The sequence below is a fragment of the Tupaia chinensis genome, unplaced genomic scaffold, assembly GCF_000334495.1.
Source record: "Tupaia chinensis unplaced genomic scaffold, TupChi_1.0 Scaffold000126_2, whole genome shotgun sequence".
NCBI lineage: Eukaryota > Metazoa > Chordata > Mammalia > Scandentia > Tupaiidae > Tupaia > Tupaia belangeri.
The window spans coordinates 468,407-489,232 of record NW_006159594.1 but is presented as its reverse complement, the minus strand read 5'-3'; the positions used below and the strand labels follow the sequence as shown (position 1 = coordinate 489,232).

Genomic DNA, 20,826 nt, shown 5'->3' with positions numbered 1-20,826 from the left:
GCATGTGTACTTGCCAGAAAGACAGAGAGAGACAGAGAGACAGAAAGCGAGAAATCACCCCCCAGGGGGAATGGCCATGCCACAGTCCCTTCTCTTCCATCCTTCTCTTGGGTATGCATGTATACACATCTGGCATGAGTTTAAGCTACCAGGTCCAGGACTCGAACCGTGGTTGACTACAAGGGAGTCCAGCAACATAGCCATTACGTCAACTGCTGGTCCCGAAAAAGCATTTTTTAAAACAAATTGCTGAACCATTCAAAAAGAAGGCCCTTCAAGTCAACTGCAAAGATAATGCCCTTGCCCCAGTTGGTCCCTGGCTTCTCTTATCAGCTATTACTGTTGAGGTTATCAAGTGGTCTTATCTCAGGCATTTTAGCACTGTGTAGTCTCTAACTGGATCTGCTTGACTGTGAGTTTCTGTAGTGATCAGAAACAGGGCTGTAGCACTGTGCATATCTGACCCACAGTAGTAAGTTCCAACATCTTTGGCTGTTGCTTTTTGAATGTCAAGTATAAATTGACTTCTTAAAGTATCAGTTTTTCCTTTGAAATTATTCTCTAAATCATCATTAGAATTGTTTCTTAATTTGTATACTAAAACCAGGGAATTATTTTCATTCTTCTTATACCAGCTCATTTGATAGTTCTTCAGGTCCCCTCCTGTTACGCTGCAACGGAAGGTAGCAGGCTCTCCAACTGAAACAGTCAGAGTTTCGGCGTCTGGTTCCAGAGTTATATCCAATGAAACCCCTGGAATAAAAAGCCCAAAGTCAAAAAGGCTGTGAAGAATGCTCTCTACCCCAGAGGATGGAGGATTGGAGCCACGTTCAGCTGTAATCCTCCCTTTTGGGTCCCTGGCAAATTGCTCTAGGGACACATTCCCCTAAAAGTAAGGGGCCCAAAGGGTGATTCTTACCTGAACAGAAGACAAGGTAGACAAGGGCACAGGTCCGCAGCATGGCTTCACTTGGGTGGGGGGTGACTCTGCAGGGGCTGGTGTTCTCCTGGTTGCCCTACCCAGATAGATCAGCAGCTGTCAGCCCATGAGAAATCTTGACCGTTATAGAGGTGGTTGGTGTTAGTCACCAACCACCAACAACTTCCTCGGAGACATATGACCAACAAGTTCACAAGTTAGGTTGTTCACTCAACTAACATAGGCTACGTACCCACTGCAGGCCCATATTTGGGAGACTAAAAGTGAACATGGTATGGCTTCTGCCTTCAAAGAATTAACGTTTTTAGGGAGACCGATATAAAACAACTACAAACAAGTTTTAAATGCAAATACAGTGGAGTGTTAAGTCCTATGAAGGAGGTAGATTTTTTGTACCTTTGATACTTTTTAACACAAAATGTTCCAGCAACATGAGGAAAAGATTTGCTTCTGCTTGGAATACTCAGAAGAGGGAACCTGAACTGAGCCCTGAGAATTGAGTAGAACTAGAACTTTGTCAAACTTTATGTCCTAAGGATATTCCCAGGAGAGAGAAAACTGCACAGGCACAAGGGCCTGAAGAAGCAGAACATTCTGCAAGTATGATCCTTCTGCCTCTAGATATCTCCTCTGTGGTCCCTACATCCTCCTGATCATCTTCTGTTTCACTTTTGCCACTTCCCCACTTCTACTCCATACTCCCATCTACAGAAAAATATGCAAGGTCATCAAAAAGTGCATGGAAAATGCATATTATGAGAAAATTATGCATGTTTTTCAAAACTTTATAATTTTTATTATTATTTTTTAATGCTACAGGGTAGATGGATGTGCCAGAGAGAGAGAGAGAGAGAGAGAGAGAGAGAGAGAGAGAGAGAGACGCATGCATGAGAAAGTATCCCACAACGGGCATGGCACAATCCTGTTTGCTTTTTTCCTCTTTGCCAACAAGATCCTGGATTCTTGTGCACACACACCTGGCATATTTTTTAAGAAGCTGGAGCTGGGACTAGAACCATGGAAGTTAGTCATGTGGGATCTGGCTCCTTCTACACATGGGGTCCCCACGCCCTGGGCCATGGACAGATACTGATCTGTGGCCTAGTAGAAACAGAGCTACACAGCAGGAGGTGAGCAGTCAGAGAGCTAGTGAAGCTTCATCTGTATTTGCAGCTGCTCCTAGTTGCTTACCTTACAGCAGCTCTGCCTCTTCTCGGTTCAGCGGTGGCGTTAGGTTTTCATAGGAACGCTAACCCTTCTGTGAACTGCGCATGAGGGATCTAGGTTGCATGCTGCTTATGATAATTGAATCCTGATGACCTGAGGTGGCGTAGAGGTGGTGGTTCTGGGGAATGGCTGCAAATTCGGAGTTAAGGTGAGCTGTGTAATTATTTCATTATGTATTACAATGTAATCGTAGAAATAAAGTGCACAATACATATAATGTGCTTCAATCATCCCCAAACCCATCCTCCTACCCCCCAGTCCATGGAAAAATTGTCTTCTACGAAACTGGTCCCTGGTGCCGAAAGGGCTGGGGATCACTGCTCTACATAGCGCCTAACTACTTGTGCTGTGGGCATGGCCCAAAGATTTCAAAAAGTGTTCTTACTCCCAAATAAACGTGTATTTTAATTCTATTTTTTCCATGAATGTTTTGAAGTTTCTTTATATTTGCAGGCTTAAGGACATGTTATAGTCTTCCATATGCCTGGATTTTGCATGGGCTGCTGCTGCTTCTTGGAAAAATCCTAACTACCTTTTCCTACTACCCTACCTCCACCCAATGGCAGAGTCCTCCTGCGGAATGCGTTGGGTCATATCACTTATCACCTTTATTATAATTGTCTGATTGTTTGTTTCCCACAGTGGACTTTAAGATTATTTAGAGCAGAAATTGTATCTTATTTTTATTTACATTCCCATTGCCAGCAGGGAGCGTGTCTATTTTAGGAGCTCAGCAGATATTTGTTAGTCCAAGCAGGATTTCTGTCCGGAGTCTCCTGACTCTCAAGGAGCTTAGAGGGCTGGCGGCTTGTCTAGTGAAGGCTGGGTTTAGAAAAGGATTTGCCGGCAACCCAGTCTAAACCTGGGGAAGCCAGGTCTTCACCCATCATCGTAGGTGTAGGGAGAGGTGGGGCACTGCCACAGGAAGATAGCACCTTCCTGGGTAAAACCTGCTTGTAATAGCTTGTGACTCGCTGTCTGGGTGGTGTCACTGCCCACATCACCTCTATGTGAAAGGAGCACTGGCTTCGCAGGTCTAATAGTCCATGGTTTTGAATCCTGCTTTGCAGTTTAGCAGTAGCTGGGCAAGTTACATCTCCAAGTCTTAATTTTCCCATTTGCAAATGGGGAAGTTACAGTTACCTTACAGGGACATTGAGGCTGTGCCAGACATGGGTGTAGGCCACTGCAGGTGTTGGTTTCTTCACTTCACCTTACCTGCTTTGCCTTGATGGGAGTTGGTGCCCTGATCGTAGCTCCCTGCCTGAGCCATAATCAGCAGGGGAGACACAGTTGTCATTTCAAGCCTGGCAGAGAAGATTCCTCTCAGAAAGGATGTTTCTACTGAGCCATGTCAGGCTGTCTGCAGGACTTTGGGCAGGTAGATGGATGAGCTGAAGAAGCAGTGTCAGACAAGTATGGGTAGTGGCGCTATCTTCTGTGACCTTAGGCAAACGACTATCTCTGGTAGTGAAGGATGGAGAACTCATAATTTAGAGCCCCAGTCTTTTTTTTTTTTAATCTATCTGAACTGTAGAAAGAGTAGGACTTTAAGAAGTAAAAAGACCCCTAAGGTCAGATCAAATCAACTCACTTCGGCAACTAAGTCCCCAGCCTAGTGCCATTCTTTCTGAGGGTTTCTGGGTTGGTCTTTGGTATCAAACACCTGGCAACTGGATCATTGGAATATCAGCAAGTGTGCCAGAACTTCTGCTTTTCTTTCTAATTAGGAGTTTCAGGATGTACTTTGCATTTAAGAATACATCTTCCTACCTCCTGAGAGAAAGAAATCCTCTTCTTTACTTAATCTCTTACTCATTACTCTCAAACTTCTTGCATAGACCTTTAGAAACAGCGAAGTTGGGGGATCAGCAGTTAGCGCAATGGCTATGTCGCTAGACTCCCATGTAGTCGACCACGGTTCAAGTCCCGGACCTGGTGGCTTAAACTCAACGCCAGGCATGTGTGCGTGCGTGTCCAAGATCCCGAGACAAGAATGGAGGAGAAGGGACTGTGGCGTGGCCATCTCCCCTGGGGGATGATTTCTCGCTTTCTGTCTCTCTGTCTCTCTCTGTCTTTCTGGTGAGCGCATGTGTGCCCTATAGCAAAAAACCTCCAAAAAAAAAAAAAAAAAGAAAAAGAAAAGAAAGAAAGAAACAGCGAAGAAACAGCGAAGTTGGACTCTGAGTGGAGCCTGCTCACTCTGCTCCTTAAAGCTCTTTGCCCTGTTTTGAATGCAGTCTTTGCTCTCTGGTTTCTCAACTCTGTCACTACTGATTGGACAAATGGCTGAAGGACAGGAACAGAGGCGAATGAAAAGGGAGGAAATTATTTGTGTCTTCCCTTGGCCAGGATGCTCTTAGTGGGGACCTCAGCTGCAGGGTGTCCCAGGACTGCCTTAGTCAGTAAGTGATTGTTCTCTCCAGCCTACCTGGTTTGGGCTGTGAATCCTCAGACAGCTGGGATTACTTTGTTTCTCTGATTTGTTTTACTGAAATGTCTGGGCCCCACTGGTTGTTTTAAAAGCAACATGAGCTATTTTTGGAAATTAGTGAGGAATTTCAAAGGGTGTCAAGGAAAATCACAGTGTCATTTGTCTCTAAAGAGATTTTGGCTGCCAGTATTCCATCTGCAGCTCGCTTACCCAGCTGTGTGGCGCTGAACGAAGCAGCTGCCAAGGAAACAGGAGAAAGGCACATTGGGACTTTTTCTGAGTTGTAATTTTGCTTCTGTTACTGACTTGGGACTTTGGGATGTAAATAAATAAACTTTTCCATATTTACTCTCAGTTCAGAGTTTAATATTTTTTAGGGCATTTTCCTGGCTCTTATCACCCAACTGGTCCTGAAATATATATATATATATATATTTTTTTTTGGAGAGGTTTTTGCTATAGGGCGTGTGTGCTCGCCAGAAAGACAGAGAGAGACAGAGAGACAGAAAGCGAGAAATCCCCCCATCCCCCAGGGGGGATGGCCACGCTGCAATCCCTTCTCCTCCATTCTCCTCTCGGCATCTTGGGCACACATGCACACGCGCCCGGCGTGAGTTTAAGCCACCGGATCCGGGACTCAAACTGCGGTAGACTACATGGGAGTCCAGCGACATAGTCATTACGCTAACTGCTGGTCCCTGTCCTAAAATCTATCCTAATTCCAATCTGTATTTTCCTCCTGGAACCCCTCTATGAACCCTCCCACAAGTACAACCAAGTATTTCTCTTGCTTCCACCTGTGGCTTCTTTATTAGTCTGTAAATCCTACTATGGTATGAATTCCAGAACAGAAGAGAGCTCGAATTACTTGCCTTGGTGAACTTGACTCTTGGCATGATGTCTGGCACATGGTAGACGTTCAGTATACGTTATTGAATGCAAAAATGAACCATGTCAATTCTATACATATGCTTGGTGAACACTTTGGTTCTGTGACTGTTCTTAAGGGATTACATGGGGAGATTGAAAGGCTCTCAGTTAGATTAGAAGGTGGTTGGGAGAGAGGTTTTCAAACATTTCATCAGTTCCACAAGGCTTCGTTTTGATTCCTATAGATTATTACCAGGAAATCTGCCCCTGGGGAATGCTTGCCAAAGCATAGCTCTCTAATGACTGTTCTTCTTCCTCCAAAGTTTCCTTTACTTTTGATAGCTGCAAGTTTTTTTTTTTTTTTTGAGAGATTTTTTTCGCTATAGGGCGTGTGCACTCGCCAGACAGAGAGAGACATAGAGACAGAAAGCGAGAAATCACCCCCCAGGGGGATGGCCACGCCGCAATCCCTTCTCCTCCATTCTCCTCTCGGGATCTTGGGCACGCACGCACATGTGCCCGGCGTGAGTTCTAAGCCACCGGGTCCGAGACGCGAACCGCGGTCGACTACGTGGGAGTCCAGCGACATAGCCATTACGCTAACTGCTGGTTCCCGATAGCTGCCAGTTTTGAAAAAGAAAAAAATGATAATTTCTCTTACTGATACTTTTAGCATGGAATAATGAATAACAGAATCAGTGATCTTGGTGACAGGGTCATATTGCATGCGACATAGCAATTCTTTATTTTGCTAGAAGGTGTGTGTGCTTACGAGAGAGAGAGAGAGAGAGAGAGAGAGAGAGAGAAAGAGAATGTGCGCCCTAGTAGGCTGTGGTCATGCTTCAATCCCTTCTTTTCTATCCAGTCAGGCCCTGGGTGTGTACACAGACATATCCCCAAGTTTCTGGGACCAGGACCTGACCACAGTCAGCCATTTGGAATCTGGCTTCCTAACCAGAAGGCCATGAAGCCTATCCAGGTATTTGCATTTGATCTTTGGCTCTGGGGAGGAATTACTGAATTGGGAGGAATTACTGAATAATTTCTGATAGCAGACAGGACAGCAAGATTATCATAGTTGTAAGTGTTCTTAAGGAAGCTTAGATCTCCAACATTAACATTCAGCAATTCAGGAGATGTTCACCAACAACCCCAAGGTGCCCTGGGGAAGAACAAGCCCAGGTTCACCCCTCACCAAACACTTCCTGGGTCTGTGCATGTACCATCTGAATTAAGACTTTGAAATCTGACCCCAAAGCCAAATTTCACAAAAGAACCTTCTCAGATTCTTTATTCCAAGAAAAGCCTGCTGTTTTTTGTTCTTGAAGGGCTGCTCTTCTGGATACCAGTGCTGATAAGCCCATATGTTGACTGCAAATGAGAAAGCCAGCAAGACAACAGAGGATTAGGGTTTCCACTGATGAATTAACAGAGGATCTGAGGCAGCAGGAGATCCTGCATCTTCAGAAGAGAAAATCAGAGAAGACAGTCCTCGCTTATCTCTTGTTCTTAGCTCAACAGTTCATACCAGAGTTTCCATACTTGGTTCCTTGAATCAGCAGAGGCCCACGTGAGACTTGTAGAATCTATTCACTTCTAAAGTCTTGGAATGACCCTCACTTGATGGTTTTTCAGTGAGCCATAGAGTCAGGTGCACTTTGACCTTATTCGTTGTCTTCTCGGAGGTGGGATCCTTTTCAGATCACCTAGAGTGCCTGTGATGTAGACCGAACTAGTTCCTTACTTATAATTATGTTCATAAACAACTTTAATTTTATTTCTGGCTCCACATTTATAAACTATTCCACTATTCTATGCATTTAATGAGTGGAGCTACTGTTGTATTTTAATATATCACAAAGCCTAGATTTGCTTGTTTTATGAGGGTCAAACAGGAATTACTTTTCTGATTTTTTTTTTTAAATGTAGTAAGCCCTTAATAATTTATCAGCATTCAGTGTAAAAAGGTCTTGAAGGTCTTTTGAATGGTATGTCTCTGAATTTCCCTTGATATTTAATTTCTACTAGACGGGATATTAATGTACAAAAGAATGTTTGATTGTCCAAGAGACCGGCTTATTTCTTAACAACAACCTCCTAAAGGCTCAGCCCAGCCCCACAGCAGGGAAACATTGGAGTAGTCATCATTATAACATCATCACTGTCAACAAGAGTGGTTAATACCACTGTTTCCCGTGTACCAGGAAACATACTCTAAATACACTAACAAGTGATAGTTCATTTAATTATTGCAATAATCCTCTAAGGTGGGTGTTTTTTTAATCATTATTTTTTAGATGAAAAAATCAAAGTGCAGAGTAAATTAGCCAAGGTCATACAGTAAATGGAAGATCTGGAATTCAAAACTCAAGAAGTCTGGCTTTCAAGTCTGAGCTTGAGCTCAGTCACTGTGTTATGCTACCTTCTGACTATCTATCTACCTGGCTACTGAGTCATCTGAAAGGTCATGACATATTTTTCCTATGTTTTTCTACGCAAATATGCCTCATGACTTTTCTGATGACCCAGTATCTCTATTTATCTATCTCTAATCTATATAATTTACTATAAAATATATACACACATGTGTATACATAGATATTTGATATTTTTCAGACTTGTAGAAATGTTGGTAAATTGGCAAGGGTCTGCAATTAAGATGTTGATTGCTCGCCTTGATTTTGCATATGTGTTCAATTCATTTCTCACTCTGGGTAGCAAGGGCTGTACTTTTATTTGTCAGGTGGAAGATTTAAGTAATTAAACAAGATTGCATTTTCACTTCTCAAGATTTAGCAAGATAAAAGTGAGGGAGTGCTACCTGCTGCATACATATTACTACTTGAGAAGGGCTTGTTTTATGTCTTTGTGTCCCTCACCGTGTTCAGCATATCCACCTGAAAGTCTGTAAGCTCCCTTTAGGTTTGAATAAATGAACTAAAGAACAAGTGGGGCAAATTCAAGCTGACAGTGAGTGATGCCCTGTGTCTTGCTGGTAGGCTCTCTGCACTCTGTGGTGAGCCTCTCTTGAGGCTTGTAGTTTTGTTGAGATGACATCCAGCCTGCATTGTGGTGGCCGTAATGCACAGTAGTAAATGGCTTTGTCTCTTGGCTGCACGCCTTTAATGGTTAAGGTGCTGGAGGACAATTTTCTGTTCACAAACAACTGGTAATGGCTCTGATTTGACGGTGCCTTGAAAGGCATGGTTGACATCGGTGAGCCTCTGGTTAGCTCTTTGCACATATCAGTACACAGGGTTGTAATTCCCAACAGAAATGTTATGTTGGCATTGGAACTTCACATCTGTCCCAATCATAGTCACCTTGTCGGAAGATTGTGTGATTTCATTCCTTCAGGAGCTGTCTGGTAAAGCAAAGTGGATAAGAAACGAGAAATGAGAAGCAGTGGGAAATCACACCAGTATACCTGGGGGCCACTTACGAGGCAGAGGAGCCAGCACATGGTGCATCTGCAGTTCTTCTCAGTGCTGTGCACCACACAGTCTACTTTGCATGCACAGTGCACTCAGGCTACCTTATCTACTACAGCCATGTGGCTGCTTCATTGCTGTAGCAATAAAGGAGAGAGGTCCTTAGGGGTAGTTGGTGCCCGCATTATCGAAAGACACTCGGATTTGTTCAAAGGCAACAATCCAGCAGGCCCCTTTAGTGGAGACGGTGCTGCTCCTCTGCCACCTGGGGCCTGTGTTTTCAGCATACGGTGCCATTCTCTTATCAACCCCAGGAGGCTTATTCTCTGAAAGGAAACAACCAGAGAGATAGTCTTTTGTTGAAAGACTTGGTGAGACATGATCTCTGGGGTCCTTGTTCTTGAATTTCAGGAATCTAAGGTACATAATAGGATGAGTTAAGGCACAATCAGTTTTTTTTCCAAATGCACTGTGACTTCCATTGTCCATCTGACCATTTTTGGTTCTGGGACTTTCTTCAGAAGTCAGACAGGGAAGAAGTAATTTGCTCATCTTTAACTAATCAATTAATCGATCAGTCAAGCAACCATCCATTCATCAAAAACTTATTCAGTGCCAACTAAATACAACATTTTGCTAAGTGCTGAGGATACAATAGAAGCAAAGTCCAGCCTAGATGTCTGCCACCACAAAGTTCAAAGTTTGGTGATGATGTTTAATTTCAGGCAAGATAAAAAGGTGCAGCCCATCAGATAAGATACATGAAGCTGGGAGGAGTCAGGTGAGGAGGTTCTGGATTCTATGCACTTCCGGGCAGAACTTTTTCCCAGTCAGCATAGTTGATTGTGAGCTTCTCATTGGAATTTCCCCGATAAGTCATGCCCTGTCTGAGAGTTAGAGGTTCAGTTTCTGTCTGCCCCTTCATAGCTGTTCTCTCAAGAAATCATTCTACTTGTTGACAAAGCTTTGAAGTTCCTGACTTAGCACTGTTATCACTCTATTTTGGGAGCAGAATCAGCCTGGCTGTGAATGTTACCACTATGAGGATAACTGAATTTTTTGTGTGATGGTTTCCTTTCCACTGCGTGTTACAGAGCCAGGGGATTTTAATGTGGTGTAAATAATAAGGTATCTTTAGTGCCAATCTTATTTTGGGGGGTTGAGTCGATGGAAGTTCAAAGATTCTTTCTCTTTTATTGCTTTTACCCCACTTTTGCTACTCTCTTACTTGCCCACTTTCTTTCTCTCTCTTCCAAGATGACTTTTCTCTCTGCAAATTACTCTTTAAACCACTTTAAAGGGATAATAGGACAATAGACTGAGAAATAAGGAGACACTCGCCTCAGGATGCCTGGGTGCCTCTTCTTGGGTCACCCAGAAGAGAGTTGGGGACAGTTATGATCACATAGACCACATGTAGACATACGGAGATAGAAGGCTGATGGCATAGCTATGGGCATGTCTGCCCCAGAGCAGATGATGTGACATTGGTAGCCAGGGGTCCACCTGAGACTTGGCCACTACTGTGTGATGTTTGGGAGAGTGAAACTGATTGGGAGAAGGTATGTGTGCTGCAAGGTGACCTTTACAGCCATACCCAAGACTCCAAGGTAAGGTTGTTTCTGGTGTTGGGGAACATCATGCCCAGAGCTATTTTTACTGGGATGGGGCTCTAACTGGATAAGGTGGTGGTAGACATATGATGAATGTCCTCTGGATCTCATTTTTCTTGTCCCAATCTGAAGAGAAAGGAGAAAGGAGAATTCAGAGAAAAAAAAGAACAGAGATGTCCAGCTTAGATTTCATATTCAAGTGGTAATCAAATAGCTACAGGAATAGTAATTGGGTGCTTATTGACACACTGGCTTTATAAAAAAGAGGAGTAAGCAGTCAGCTATGTAATGACTTTTAAGGGGCCCCAAAAGACTCCTGCCCCCATATCTCCTCTGTTGGTAACTGGAATTTTGCCACTGGAGATGAATCCTTTGGACCATAGAAGCATAAACATATTCCAGGAAGGACTGACACCTTAAGCCTTAATGTACTAGAAAATTAGTAAGGATTAAGTTTGAATAGCAAAGCCTTGGGGCATGGGACCTAGAGAATCCTCCAGTATGCAACCAGGAGACCAGGAAGAGATCATTTCTCCCATCTCCTCCCCCCCTCTCATCTACTTTGGGGTGCTCCTTGTGTCTGTTTCCTCTTCTCAGGTCCTTCTGATCCTTCTCAATGTCCACCTCAGTTTCAGTATTAACTTGTTATCTGATTTTACTGCTTTTAGTCTCAGGATCAATCTTTCTATCCATAGTAATCTTCCTAAAATATAATTTTTAAGCATATTTCTTTTTATGTACCTCTGATTCTATTTCCCAGAGAACAGAATCCAAGTCCCTCAGCCTGGTTTGGAAGACTTGTCTAAATCTTGCCACATTTACCACTCCAGCTGCTCCCTTGCTGGTGCAGACTCCACTCACACAGGGTGAATGGTATTCCCCAAACATGGCTCTGTATACCTCCTTGACTGCTCATCCTGTGCTCCGTCTGCCTGCCAGGTCCTTCTCCAGTGCCGCTATTTGTCAAAATCATTCAACCTTTAAGTCACTGCAACTATAACTTCCACCAGGGAGCATTTCCTAGTCCTCCTGAGCCAAGCTAATTTCTTCCTCCTTTGGGCAATTGTGCATTGTACTCTGACCAACATTTATCATGGTCTGACTTTAGAAATTAGTGATATGAAGGTTTGTGTAAGTCTCCCTTTGGAAGATATATCCCCTCCCCAATCTTTTACTTCCTTTTGGAGGGTCCATTTTTAAAAGGTAGATACCCTGGGGAATTTTTTTAGAATGCCAGGATGCTCTGTCCAAAGCACAGCTGATATGGAGCAGTCTCACCTGAACTCTCTAGGCAAGTTGCTAGATTCTGAACAGAACTTGAAAAAAACTTTTCTGATTAGATAATTTCTGGTGAATGAACTAAATGGTCTGGCTTCCAAATAGCAATATTTGGGGTTCACAGTCCTTACTGGGGTCCTTGGCAGTCAATAAGGTAACATAGTGTGATAATTTTTTCAGGAAGTAACCCAATGTGTGGAGTTTGGAAGGACTCCAAGATTTCCCACTCTGTAACAATGGCAAAATAAATAAAATCCATCAGTTAATAACCAGGGCTGTTTGGTTTTGTAAGAAAGAATGTTAGTTTCAAGGAAAACAACCTCAGACACTTCTTACTTTGGCCAAGGTGAGCATTAGTAGGTTGAAAACTTGGGGGAGAGTTTGGGTTTTTCAAGATCACAAGGCAGTAGGGTGTATGTCCTGCCTTCAGTGTCAAACTTGGACATCAGAACTGGCATCAAGGCCTCAGGCATTATCCACCCACTGGAGAACCTGGAAATCAGAGCCCTGAGGCAGAGCTGTATTTGAATGAAGTGAGCTAACCCTGGAGATTTTCCTTGCCTCTTGAGTCTTACATATTGTCTGTCAATCTCCTTTCTTATGGAAATTTCTGTACATTGCATTTTGCAGGTATAGAACAGAGATTTTACCCAAGAGGCCTGTCTCTTAATCACTCTGAAGACTTCTTGAGAAAGAACATAGAATAGGACATGCTTAACATATGATCAACTAAACTTCCATGGACAGTGATAGGAAAATACTATCTTAGAAGGATTTTTTTTTTCTCTTCCCCATCTCTGCTCTCAGAAAAGGTATCAAGAATATCTTTTTTTTTTTTTCTAAATGGCATTTTTGTAAGGACTTAGGTTTGAATAGCAGAGAGAGATTTAAACTAAAAAAATTATAATAGAGGGACCAGCAAATGGTGTAGCGGTTATGTCGCAGAAGGAACTATGGCTGACGATGGTTCAAGTACTGAACCAGGTGGTTTCAAACTCACTCAGGGTGCATGTACATGCATGCCCAAGATTCCAGGAGGAGAATGGAGGAGAAGGGATTGCAGCGTGGCCATCCCCCCAGGGAGGGGATAATTTCTCACCTTCCGTCTCTCTGGTAAGTGCATGTGCCCTATAGCAAAATCCTCTCCCCCCAAAAAAAAATTATAATAGAGATATCTTATAAGTCAGGGCTTCCCCTTTTCTTTCCTTTGCCTTTAGAAGAATTGCTCCTTGAAGACTTTGGGCAGAGCTGTGTTTCTGTAGGTAAAGACTCTAGATAAGCGGCAGAGCACTCTTCTTTTTGAGTAAACTAGAATAAGATTGAGAATCAGTTTTTTCACATCTACAACAAATATTCACTCACTGTTTTGAAGATTACAAAGTCATTGTAAAACTAAACAAATGTGCACCGAGACTGGATTCTGTTAAGAAAAATTAAATAATCTCTCCCTCTCTCTTTTTTAGTTAAATTGAGGGACATATTTGTTCTAAAATGTTAATCTAGTCAGGGCTATTGGTATCCCATAAAATAAGATCTACTAACACAACTGAACACTGTGTTCGCCTTATTGGGACAGTGAAGGTCAGACCCCACCTGAGATGGTGGAGAGGCAAGTGGGGAGAGTCCCTAGAACTGTCCTTTCCCACTGTCAGTCATGCCTCGGTAGGACGAGATAGCCTCAGACTGACTATGAAGGCCTTCAATGAAGATCGTTTTTCTGAGCTGATCCTGCCATTGGAAACCTGCTGAAAGAGAGGGAGAGTCTCATGTTGGGTTTTGTATCTTAAAATGTGCACTCTGTCCTCAAACCTTTAGCCATGCTTGGGATGATTAAGAGAGCAGGCTGTGTCTATGGCGACATGCTCTTCATTAGAGTGGAGCAGTAGAACAAAGAGCCTAGAGAAGAATCTCATGAAATGATACAATATAGTTGGAAGAAGAGCTTAGGACCAGTGGAGTTGTTGAGCCCCAGGGGCCCACCGTGTGATGTGAAGTTCCCACAAATCACTAGGGAGATATAGTGGATGCTCTATATTTCACACAATGAGGCTTCAGATTATTGTAAACTGAATAGTAATAAAACAGTGTCTGTATTTTGTAATCCACAGACAGGTGAGATGGGTGACAGATGAAGGACTTCCTAAAAATAAGAGACATGAAACTCTGGAAGTGATGTTTCAAATAATAGTTGTACAATGACAGCCACTGCTTTCCTGAACAACCTGACCATCCTTAGCTGTCTTCAAGACTAAGAATACTCAGAAACTGATTGATGACTAAAACTTTAGGTGTTAGCTGGAAAACAGCAACAAATCTAAAAATGACAAATTCTCATTTGTGCATATTTATCAATCTATCCCTGTGTTGATCCATCCATCCTTCCATCTAACTATCCCACAAATATTTGTTGCAAAGCACTATGGTTACTATCAGGGAACACAAAACTTACGAAGACATTACCCTCAAGGGGGCTCCCTTCATCTGCGTCTGTGGAGGCAGGTAGAACTCAGCATCCCTTAGACAGAGACACAGATTGCTCCTGGTGAACAACCCTAACAGGTAATCTTTCCTCTCACTATTTTTCCCAGGGACTTGTCACCCATGGAGCCAGATCTGCTTTCCAGTGAACTGCCTTTTATTCTTCTTAACCCAGGTGTGAGGGAGTGGTTGCAATAGGCCCGGCTGTGCTGCTAGCCTCTGGGTGCTCTTACAGTCCTTGGGTTTGGCATCCAACCAGAGGCTGCATCCTGAAATGACAGGGCAAGGCAGGGACAAAGATGGAGCAGAGCACCTGAAGTGATTTGGCCAGTCCAGCATTGCCCTCCAGTGGTCAGACACAGGAATGTGGGGAACCACGAATTCCTGATTAATGAGAGGGCTTCAGAATAACAGCAGATGGAGGCTGTAGAAATAGGAGTTGGAAGAGAGAGTTGAGGAGTGAAAGTGAGGATTAAGGTTCAGCCATGACCAGGCACCTTTGGAGGTATGCGTAGAGGACCAGAAACAAAGACCTTCCCCATCTGGATTACGTCGGGAGAAATAGTGACTGGCTGGCGAGATAGCCAGGCTGTCTTGGGATTAGAACATGTGGTTGTGGTAACTGGGGAGTGATTGCCTAGAGCCGTACAAGCAGTCTTTTCAGTCCATGCTTTTCAAGGTTCTAGGGAGACTTTGATGGAGAATTATTAAGTCCAGATTAGTGGGAAATCCAGAAAGGAGCACAAATCTCCTAAAATGAAATTGGATGCATCTTTTTGTGTGGAAAGAACTTTCCCCCCACTAGAGTCTAGTTTGTCGGAAGGTAAATCTGCATTCCTTCTGAGAAGTATATGATCACAGTCTCCTGTCTGATGTGTAGGTGAACTAGTAACTTAGGTTTAGAAGGAAGTTTCTCTTAACATCAAGAAGTCCACTTCTTCCCTCCTTTGGGTCAATGTCACTGGAAGATGTTCAGCCCAGTAGGACGCTGTTACATCTCCCAGCGGATGGATCTATGAGTCAAGGCTGAAGAATCCTTGGCAGCCACTCTGTTCTTGGCAAAATGTACAAGCAGAGCAAAATTTGCTTCTTTCCTTCCATTTCATCCTAGCAAGTGTTCATCAGCTACATTGTCACTTACCTTCTGAGGTCATGGATGCGCTGGAAACTCACCACCAAAAATCCTCCCCGGATTTATTTTGTCACTTACCTTCTGAGGTCATGGATGCGAAACTCACCACCAAAAATCCTCCCCTGATTTATTCCTTCTATTGGGTTGTTGGAAAAGTCATGACATATTTTTTTCATGTTTTTCTCTGCAAAAAGAAGTGTGCCATGACTTATCTAACAACCCAGTAGTTGACCTATGACTTGACTTCTGAAACCTTCAACAGACTTGAAATCCTCCCTGACTCTGTTGCTCTCCTGCCCTGCTCCTTTGAAAAGAGAGAGAAATGGATCAGAGATATTTCCTAAATTAAAAGCCAAAACAAGACAGTGACCAATTCAGGAGCTGGGCAACAACCGCACAATTCTGAAGAGGCCGAATTGCTCACATAGCTGCCTGCAAAGTTCAAGGGGCTGAAGTCCTACTTTCAAAGACCTCTGTTTTCACAGGGCGAACAATTCAAACTGTGAATAACGGGTGGGAGGGCCAAAAGGTGAGTGACGAGGAAGGATGGAACAAGCATACCTTGGTTGCAGGAGGCTGGGAAGACACACGAGTCATAGTAACTCTGTGGACGTGTGTAGCTCTGTGGGCATGATGTGTGGTTTAACCGAAACTTTGTGAAGTTATGAACTGTCTTTCCTACTCTCCTCATAACCCCAGTGTCTCAAATATAGTGAGCATCAGATAATCAGCAAACTGCTCCTTAGCACAGTTGTTAAGAGATAATACTTTGGACACCAACATTCTAGAATTCCAGCTCTCTCACTTCAGTTGTTCAGTCTTAGGGATGTTTCTTAGCCTTTCTGAGCCTTAGGTTTCTCGTCTATAGCATGAGGATAACAATAAGCTCCCTGCCACTCCCAAGCACTCCATACCCAGAAGGTTTGTGAGGATTAGAGGAGAGGATGCATGTGAAGTTTGGGGGTGCATGACTCCTGGTCAGTCCTCAGTAAACAGTGTCATTTCTGTGTGCGGATATGCGCAGAGCTCTGTGGGTGTATGAGAATTTTTCAGTCAAAGCCCAACTTAACCGCATAATAAAATCAGCCTCATTTCAGAAAATGAAAATGTGCAGGCATGGGGTGGAAGAGATTCTGTTCCTACACGCTCATTGCCACTCCCTTCTCCCTTCTGTAACTGTAATGACTTCACCCAGATTTCCAGGGACCAACATGCTCTAAGTCCTGCCTAGAACTGGAATTGTTTTGCATATAAATAAGCTTTCCATTGAAGCAAGCATGAGATGGTGAGGGGAGGGGGCTGATCCTGGAGACTCTGTCCAGTGGCTCTGTCTTCTGGTCTGAATGGTTGTGACTGATCCAGTCTCAGAAGCTGCTGACAGAAGACCGACTTAGAGGCTTCGTATTCAATCATTGTTGAGAGCCTATTAGGAGAACAAGGTACCATGTGGCCACTGGAAAGACTGAGAGTCTAGAAATGGCCATTACAGAGGAAAATCCTTTCGCTTGGCTGACTGAGGCCAGGTCTATGGCTTTAGAACAATTGGTGCAGATGCTGAGTGAGGAGGTGCATTCATTTTGTGCTCAATAAAACAACTTTTATTCAGGGACGTGAATTGTTATCCCCTCGGGAAAGGTGAGGGTATAGAAACAGGTTGTAATTTTCTTGGAGAATTTAATTCTCCCGTAGTTGGAGACAGAAAGAAAGTGAGACAGAGGGAGAGGGATGGATGAAAGGGAGCTCTGTTATCCTAGGAGTCCTAGGTAATTACCCAGACTGAATTTCTCCTGGAGCTTTAGGATGGTGCCAGATGTGTCCAGGCCCTCTGTGCAGCCCCCCACAGAGCTAGTATCCAGAGCCCACCTCCTCCCCCCCTGGCTGTTCTTCATGTCTGGGAGCACATCAAAGGAGTTTGATATTCATAACTGCTGTGAGTCATTTTCACATGGAGCTGTGGGGAGCTGCCTGTACCACTGCATGCTGTATTCATCCTTTGTAAGACAGCTGAGCTGAACCAATCCTCCATTATGGGTGAGAGTAGATTCCTCCTGGGAGACCTGGATTTGCCCCCAGACTCCTGTGCAGAATAAAATAGGTCTTTTTTATTGAGAAATGGTTATTAAAACATCCTCCGGTTTTGGCTATGCATCTCCACCACCCACTGGGACAGCTCTGCGGGGTCCTTTCCACGAGAGTGTGGCCACCTCCAGGCTCTGCTGTTAGTGTCAATAGCATCTGAAGCCTCCCTGTTTGCCTCACTCTGAGGACAAAGGATGGCAACAAGACTCCAACCACGGCCACATTTCTTCTCAACCGGAGGAGGAAATTCTGTTCACTCCTGTTGAGTTTGGCTATTGTTGGAAAAGGCGTCCCGTGTGATGCTCTTTGAGGGTTGACAGAGCCTTGGGAAATGAAAGTCACAGAATCATGAAGCTGGAAGGAACCTTAGTCATCATCCAAATTCTAGTCTCTCAAATTACAGATGATAAACGAGGCCCAGAGAGGTTAAGAGAATTGTCCTAGGTTGCACAGACAAGTGAAGGTTTCTAGCACCTATAGTCATTTTTTAAGAGAGGGAGGGAAATAGTGGCAGAGAAAATCTTGTTGTTACTTTTTTACTGGGTGATATTTTCAGAGGGTCAAATCTATAGGGAAGGAAAGGGATGGGGACCAAGAGTGCTAAAGCTGAAACTACAGCTCAGTGTTGCACCTCAGCTTCTGTATGAAGAATGACTGCATTTTAAACCTTTATTTTAGGATTGTTGTGGGGCCTTGTAAGTGTCTCTGGTGAGTCCTGGGAGCTTTGGTTTTGGGGTGAATGAGAGCACAGTTTCTTATGGGCCAGAGAGGGGTGCTGGTTTTCTGGGCTGAGGAACCTGTTCTCTGTTCTTCAGTCAGCACCGAGGGCTTAAGATGCCCTTGGCCTTGGGAGGATTAAATGAGGAGTGGTCAGAATGAAGGGTCAGGAGTAGGGGAGTGTGAGGAGCGGAAAGGTGGGACACAGCCATGAGACAGAACACTGCCTGCATGCTCCAGCCCCAGAAACTCCCAGGAAAAGCTGTCCTCCAGGTGAGACCGCTTCCCACAGTCAGCAGGACAGAACCCCCTTGGGGTAGCATTGCAGCAGAGTTCCCCTGCCCATGTGTATTCCTGTTATACTTTATCTCTTCAATTCCGCCAGAAAAGCAAGCCCAGCGTGCTCTTTAAAACACCCAGTGCACCCTTTCCCAGTTGGGGTTTGTGGTAAAAGGTCAGACCACAGAGCTGACTGGTGGTAACAGGAGTTCTGAGTAAATGAGCCCCCAGGGGCTGCCAGACAGACCAGAGAGCAGCTATGTCTGCCGGGACTGTCTGGCAGCAGAAGTCACAGAAGTCACCTCTGCCAAGTGGCCCCTGCGGAGTTGCTCCTTGTTTCTGGCAATATGCCCCACATCCCTGCTTGGCCATACCCCATGGGCTCAGAGGCCCCTGTCCCTACATTAGTTTTCTCTACTGCTTTCCCCGTTATTACCTTGTCAACAACAGTATCCGGAGACATAAAGGACAGCTCTGCATGATGATGCAGTGAATGACTGGTTAGGTGCCTCCTGTTTAATAACCAGAGAGATATTGCTGTGCGACATCTCTCCATATGCTGTGGCATCTGTGTCTGGCATGGAAGGGACTCATTTTCTTCACATATCTCATTAAAGATGTAAAGCAAAATGGAGGGGCTTCCAGTTTAACTCTCCCGGAGCCCGCCTGCAACTCACGTTCCTTACCATCTGCTGCCATCTAGTGGCCACCTGTCTCATTTCTGCCTTGCCGTGTTCTTAAAGTAGCTGAAGGCTTGGCCCGTGTGAAAACAAGAGCGAGACAATTACATAAAAAATACAATCACGGGTCTCCTCAGATTGCTTGTTGCCACTGAAGGTTGGTCCCCAGCTCCTGACGTCTGCTTGGGCCACTCTGGCACTGCCTCTAGGAACCCGAGAATCCTCTCGCCTGTGCAGAGATACCGTCCATAGCCTTTCTTACAAATCTGACCGTGTTCTAGACTCTAAATAGAAACCATGAAAACCCGGCATGCTGGGCAGGTCTTGCCAATAGTTAACGGGCTTCCTGTGACCTGGGGGCAGACAGAGTCCCACACTCATGCTGAACTCTCTCCCCTGACATCTTGAGGACTCCCAGAGGTTGGGAGGGAGAAAGGTGCAGGGCAGAAGGAGAATCCATGGGTCTTTCGGCTGCCCGCCACCTACTTCCAATGTTCTTGCAAGTGGAAGCTAGTGTCACTTCAGTCAGGGTCACTGTCTCAATTCAGGACCCGTGTCTCCGAGCCTGACCTTACTTGACATTGGTTCCCTTGCCTATGATAACTCATCAGCTAGGGGCTGGAGAGAGCTGAGCAGCACTCCCCGGGGTGGGAGGCACAGGTGAAGCGAAGGGCTGAGCTCGTCACAACTCTGAGAGTGGAGAACGAAGAGCAGGCAGGGCAAGTGCCAGCTGCAGGGTTTAGGCACGGGCCGCAGGTGCCTGTGTGTCGCCGTGGGCTTCCCACACGAGGACAAAGACTGTACCTCTGGGCTTGGGGCTGAGGCACAAAGAACAATGTTGTTTCTGTCATCAAACCAAGCAGCTCATGTCCTTCCCTCTAAGCCTTGGTATGGGTTCATTAATTTCATTAATTGATGGAATCTCACATATGAGCTCATCAGCTCCAGGATATGCAGTGAACTAGACACGAAAGATGGTGTACGGGACAGTCTCGATCCTTAAGGATGTTATCAGAGAAGGAGTCAGGATGAAGCACAGTGGTCAAGGCAGCATCAATTCCCCAAAGGAGAAAAATATCCTGCATGTGAAGTAGGGTTTCAGAAAAGTGATGGATTCCTAGGGCTTGCAACAGCTAGGGAGTGAACTGTGGGAGTAAATGATGAAAACTGTCCAGGGAATTGCCGTTGGTGAAACGCTGTCTAAGATGTGTGGTCCTAGATCTTCCTCCCTAAGGGCCCTGCTCCAGCTGTCAGCACCTCTGTGGGTCAGAAGATGATGAGAGACAAAGGGGGACTCTTCCGGGATCCATCCCATTTATTGACCTATAATAGATTTCTTCTCCATCTCAATTTGACTGTTTATTCACTGATTACAACATGTTCATTCATTCATTCAAGTAATCTGTACAGTGCTGTGTTGGCACAAGGGTTATAGAATAAATCCAAAAATATTTCTCAAGTTTTCACATTAGCTTGGCACTGAATGGGAACTCCGTAGAACAGAAAAAGCCAAAATCACTGTCACTTTTTTTAAAAAGATTTATTTGTTTATTTTTATTCATTCATTTAATTTAATTTGACCAGAGGGAGACACAGAGAGAGAAAGAGAGAGAGAGAAAGTGAATAAGCAAGCCACCAGATTCAGGACTCGAACCGTGGTCGACCATG

General features: G+C 44.4%; 2 gene segments (V, D, J or C); both read right to left on the bottom strand.

Moving 5' to 3' along the window:
• The window catches only part of LOC102501063 (T-cell receptor alpha chain C region-like), a 324,249-nt gene that overhangs the window by 178,002 nt on the left and 125,421 nt on the right, over nt 1-20,826 (bottom strand).
• On the bottom strand, nt 188-1,044 carry LOC114007101 (T cell receptor delta variable 2-like). The segment is given in 2 exon segments: nt 188-753; nt 920-1,044. Coding segments are annotated over 2 exon segments (435 nt in total).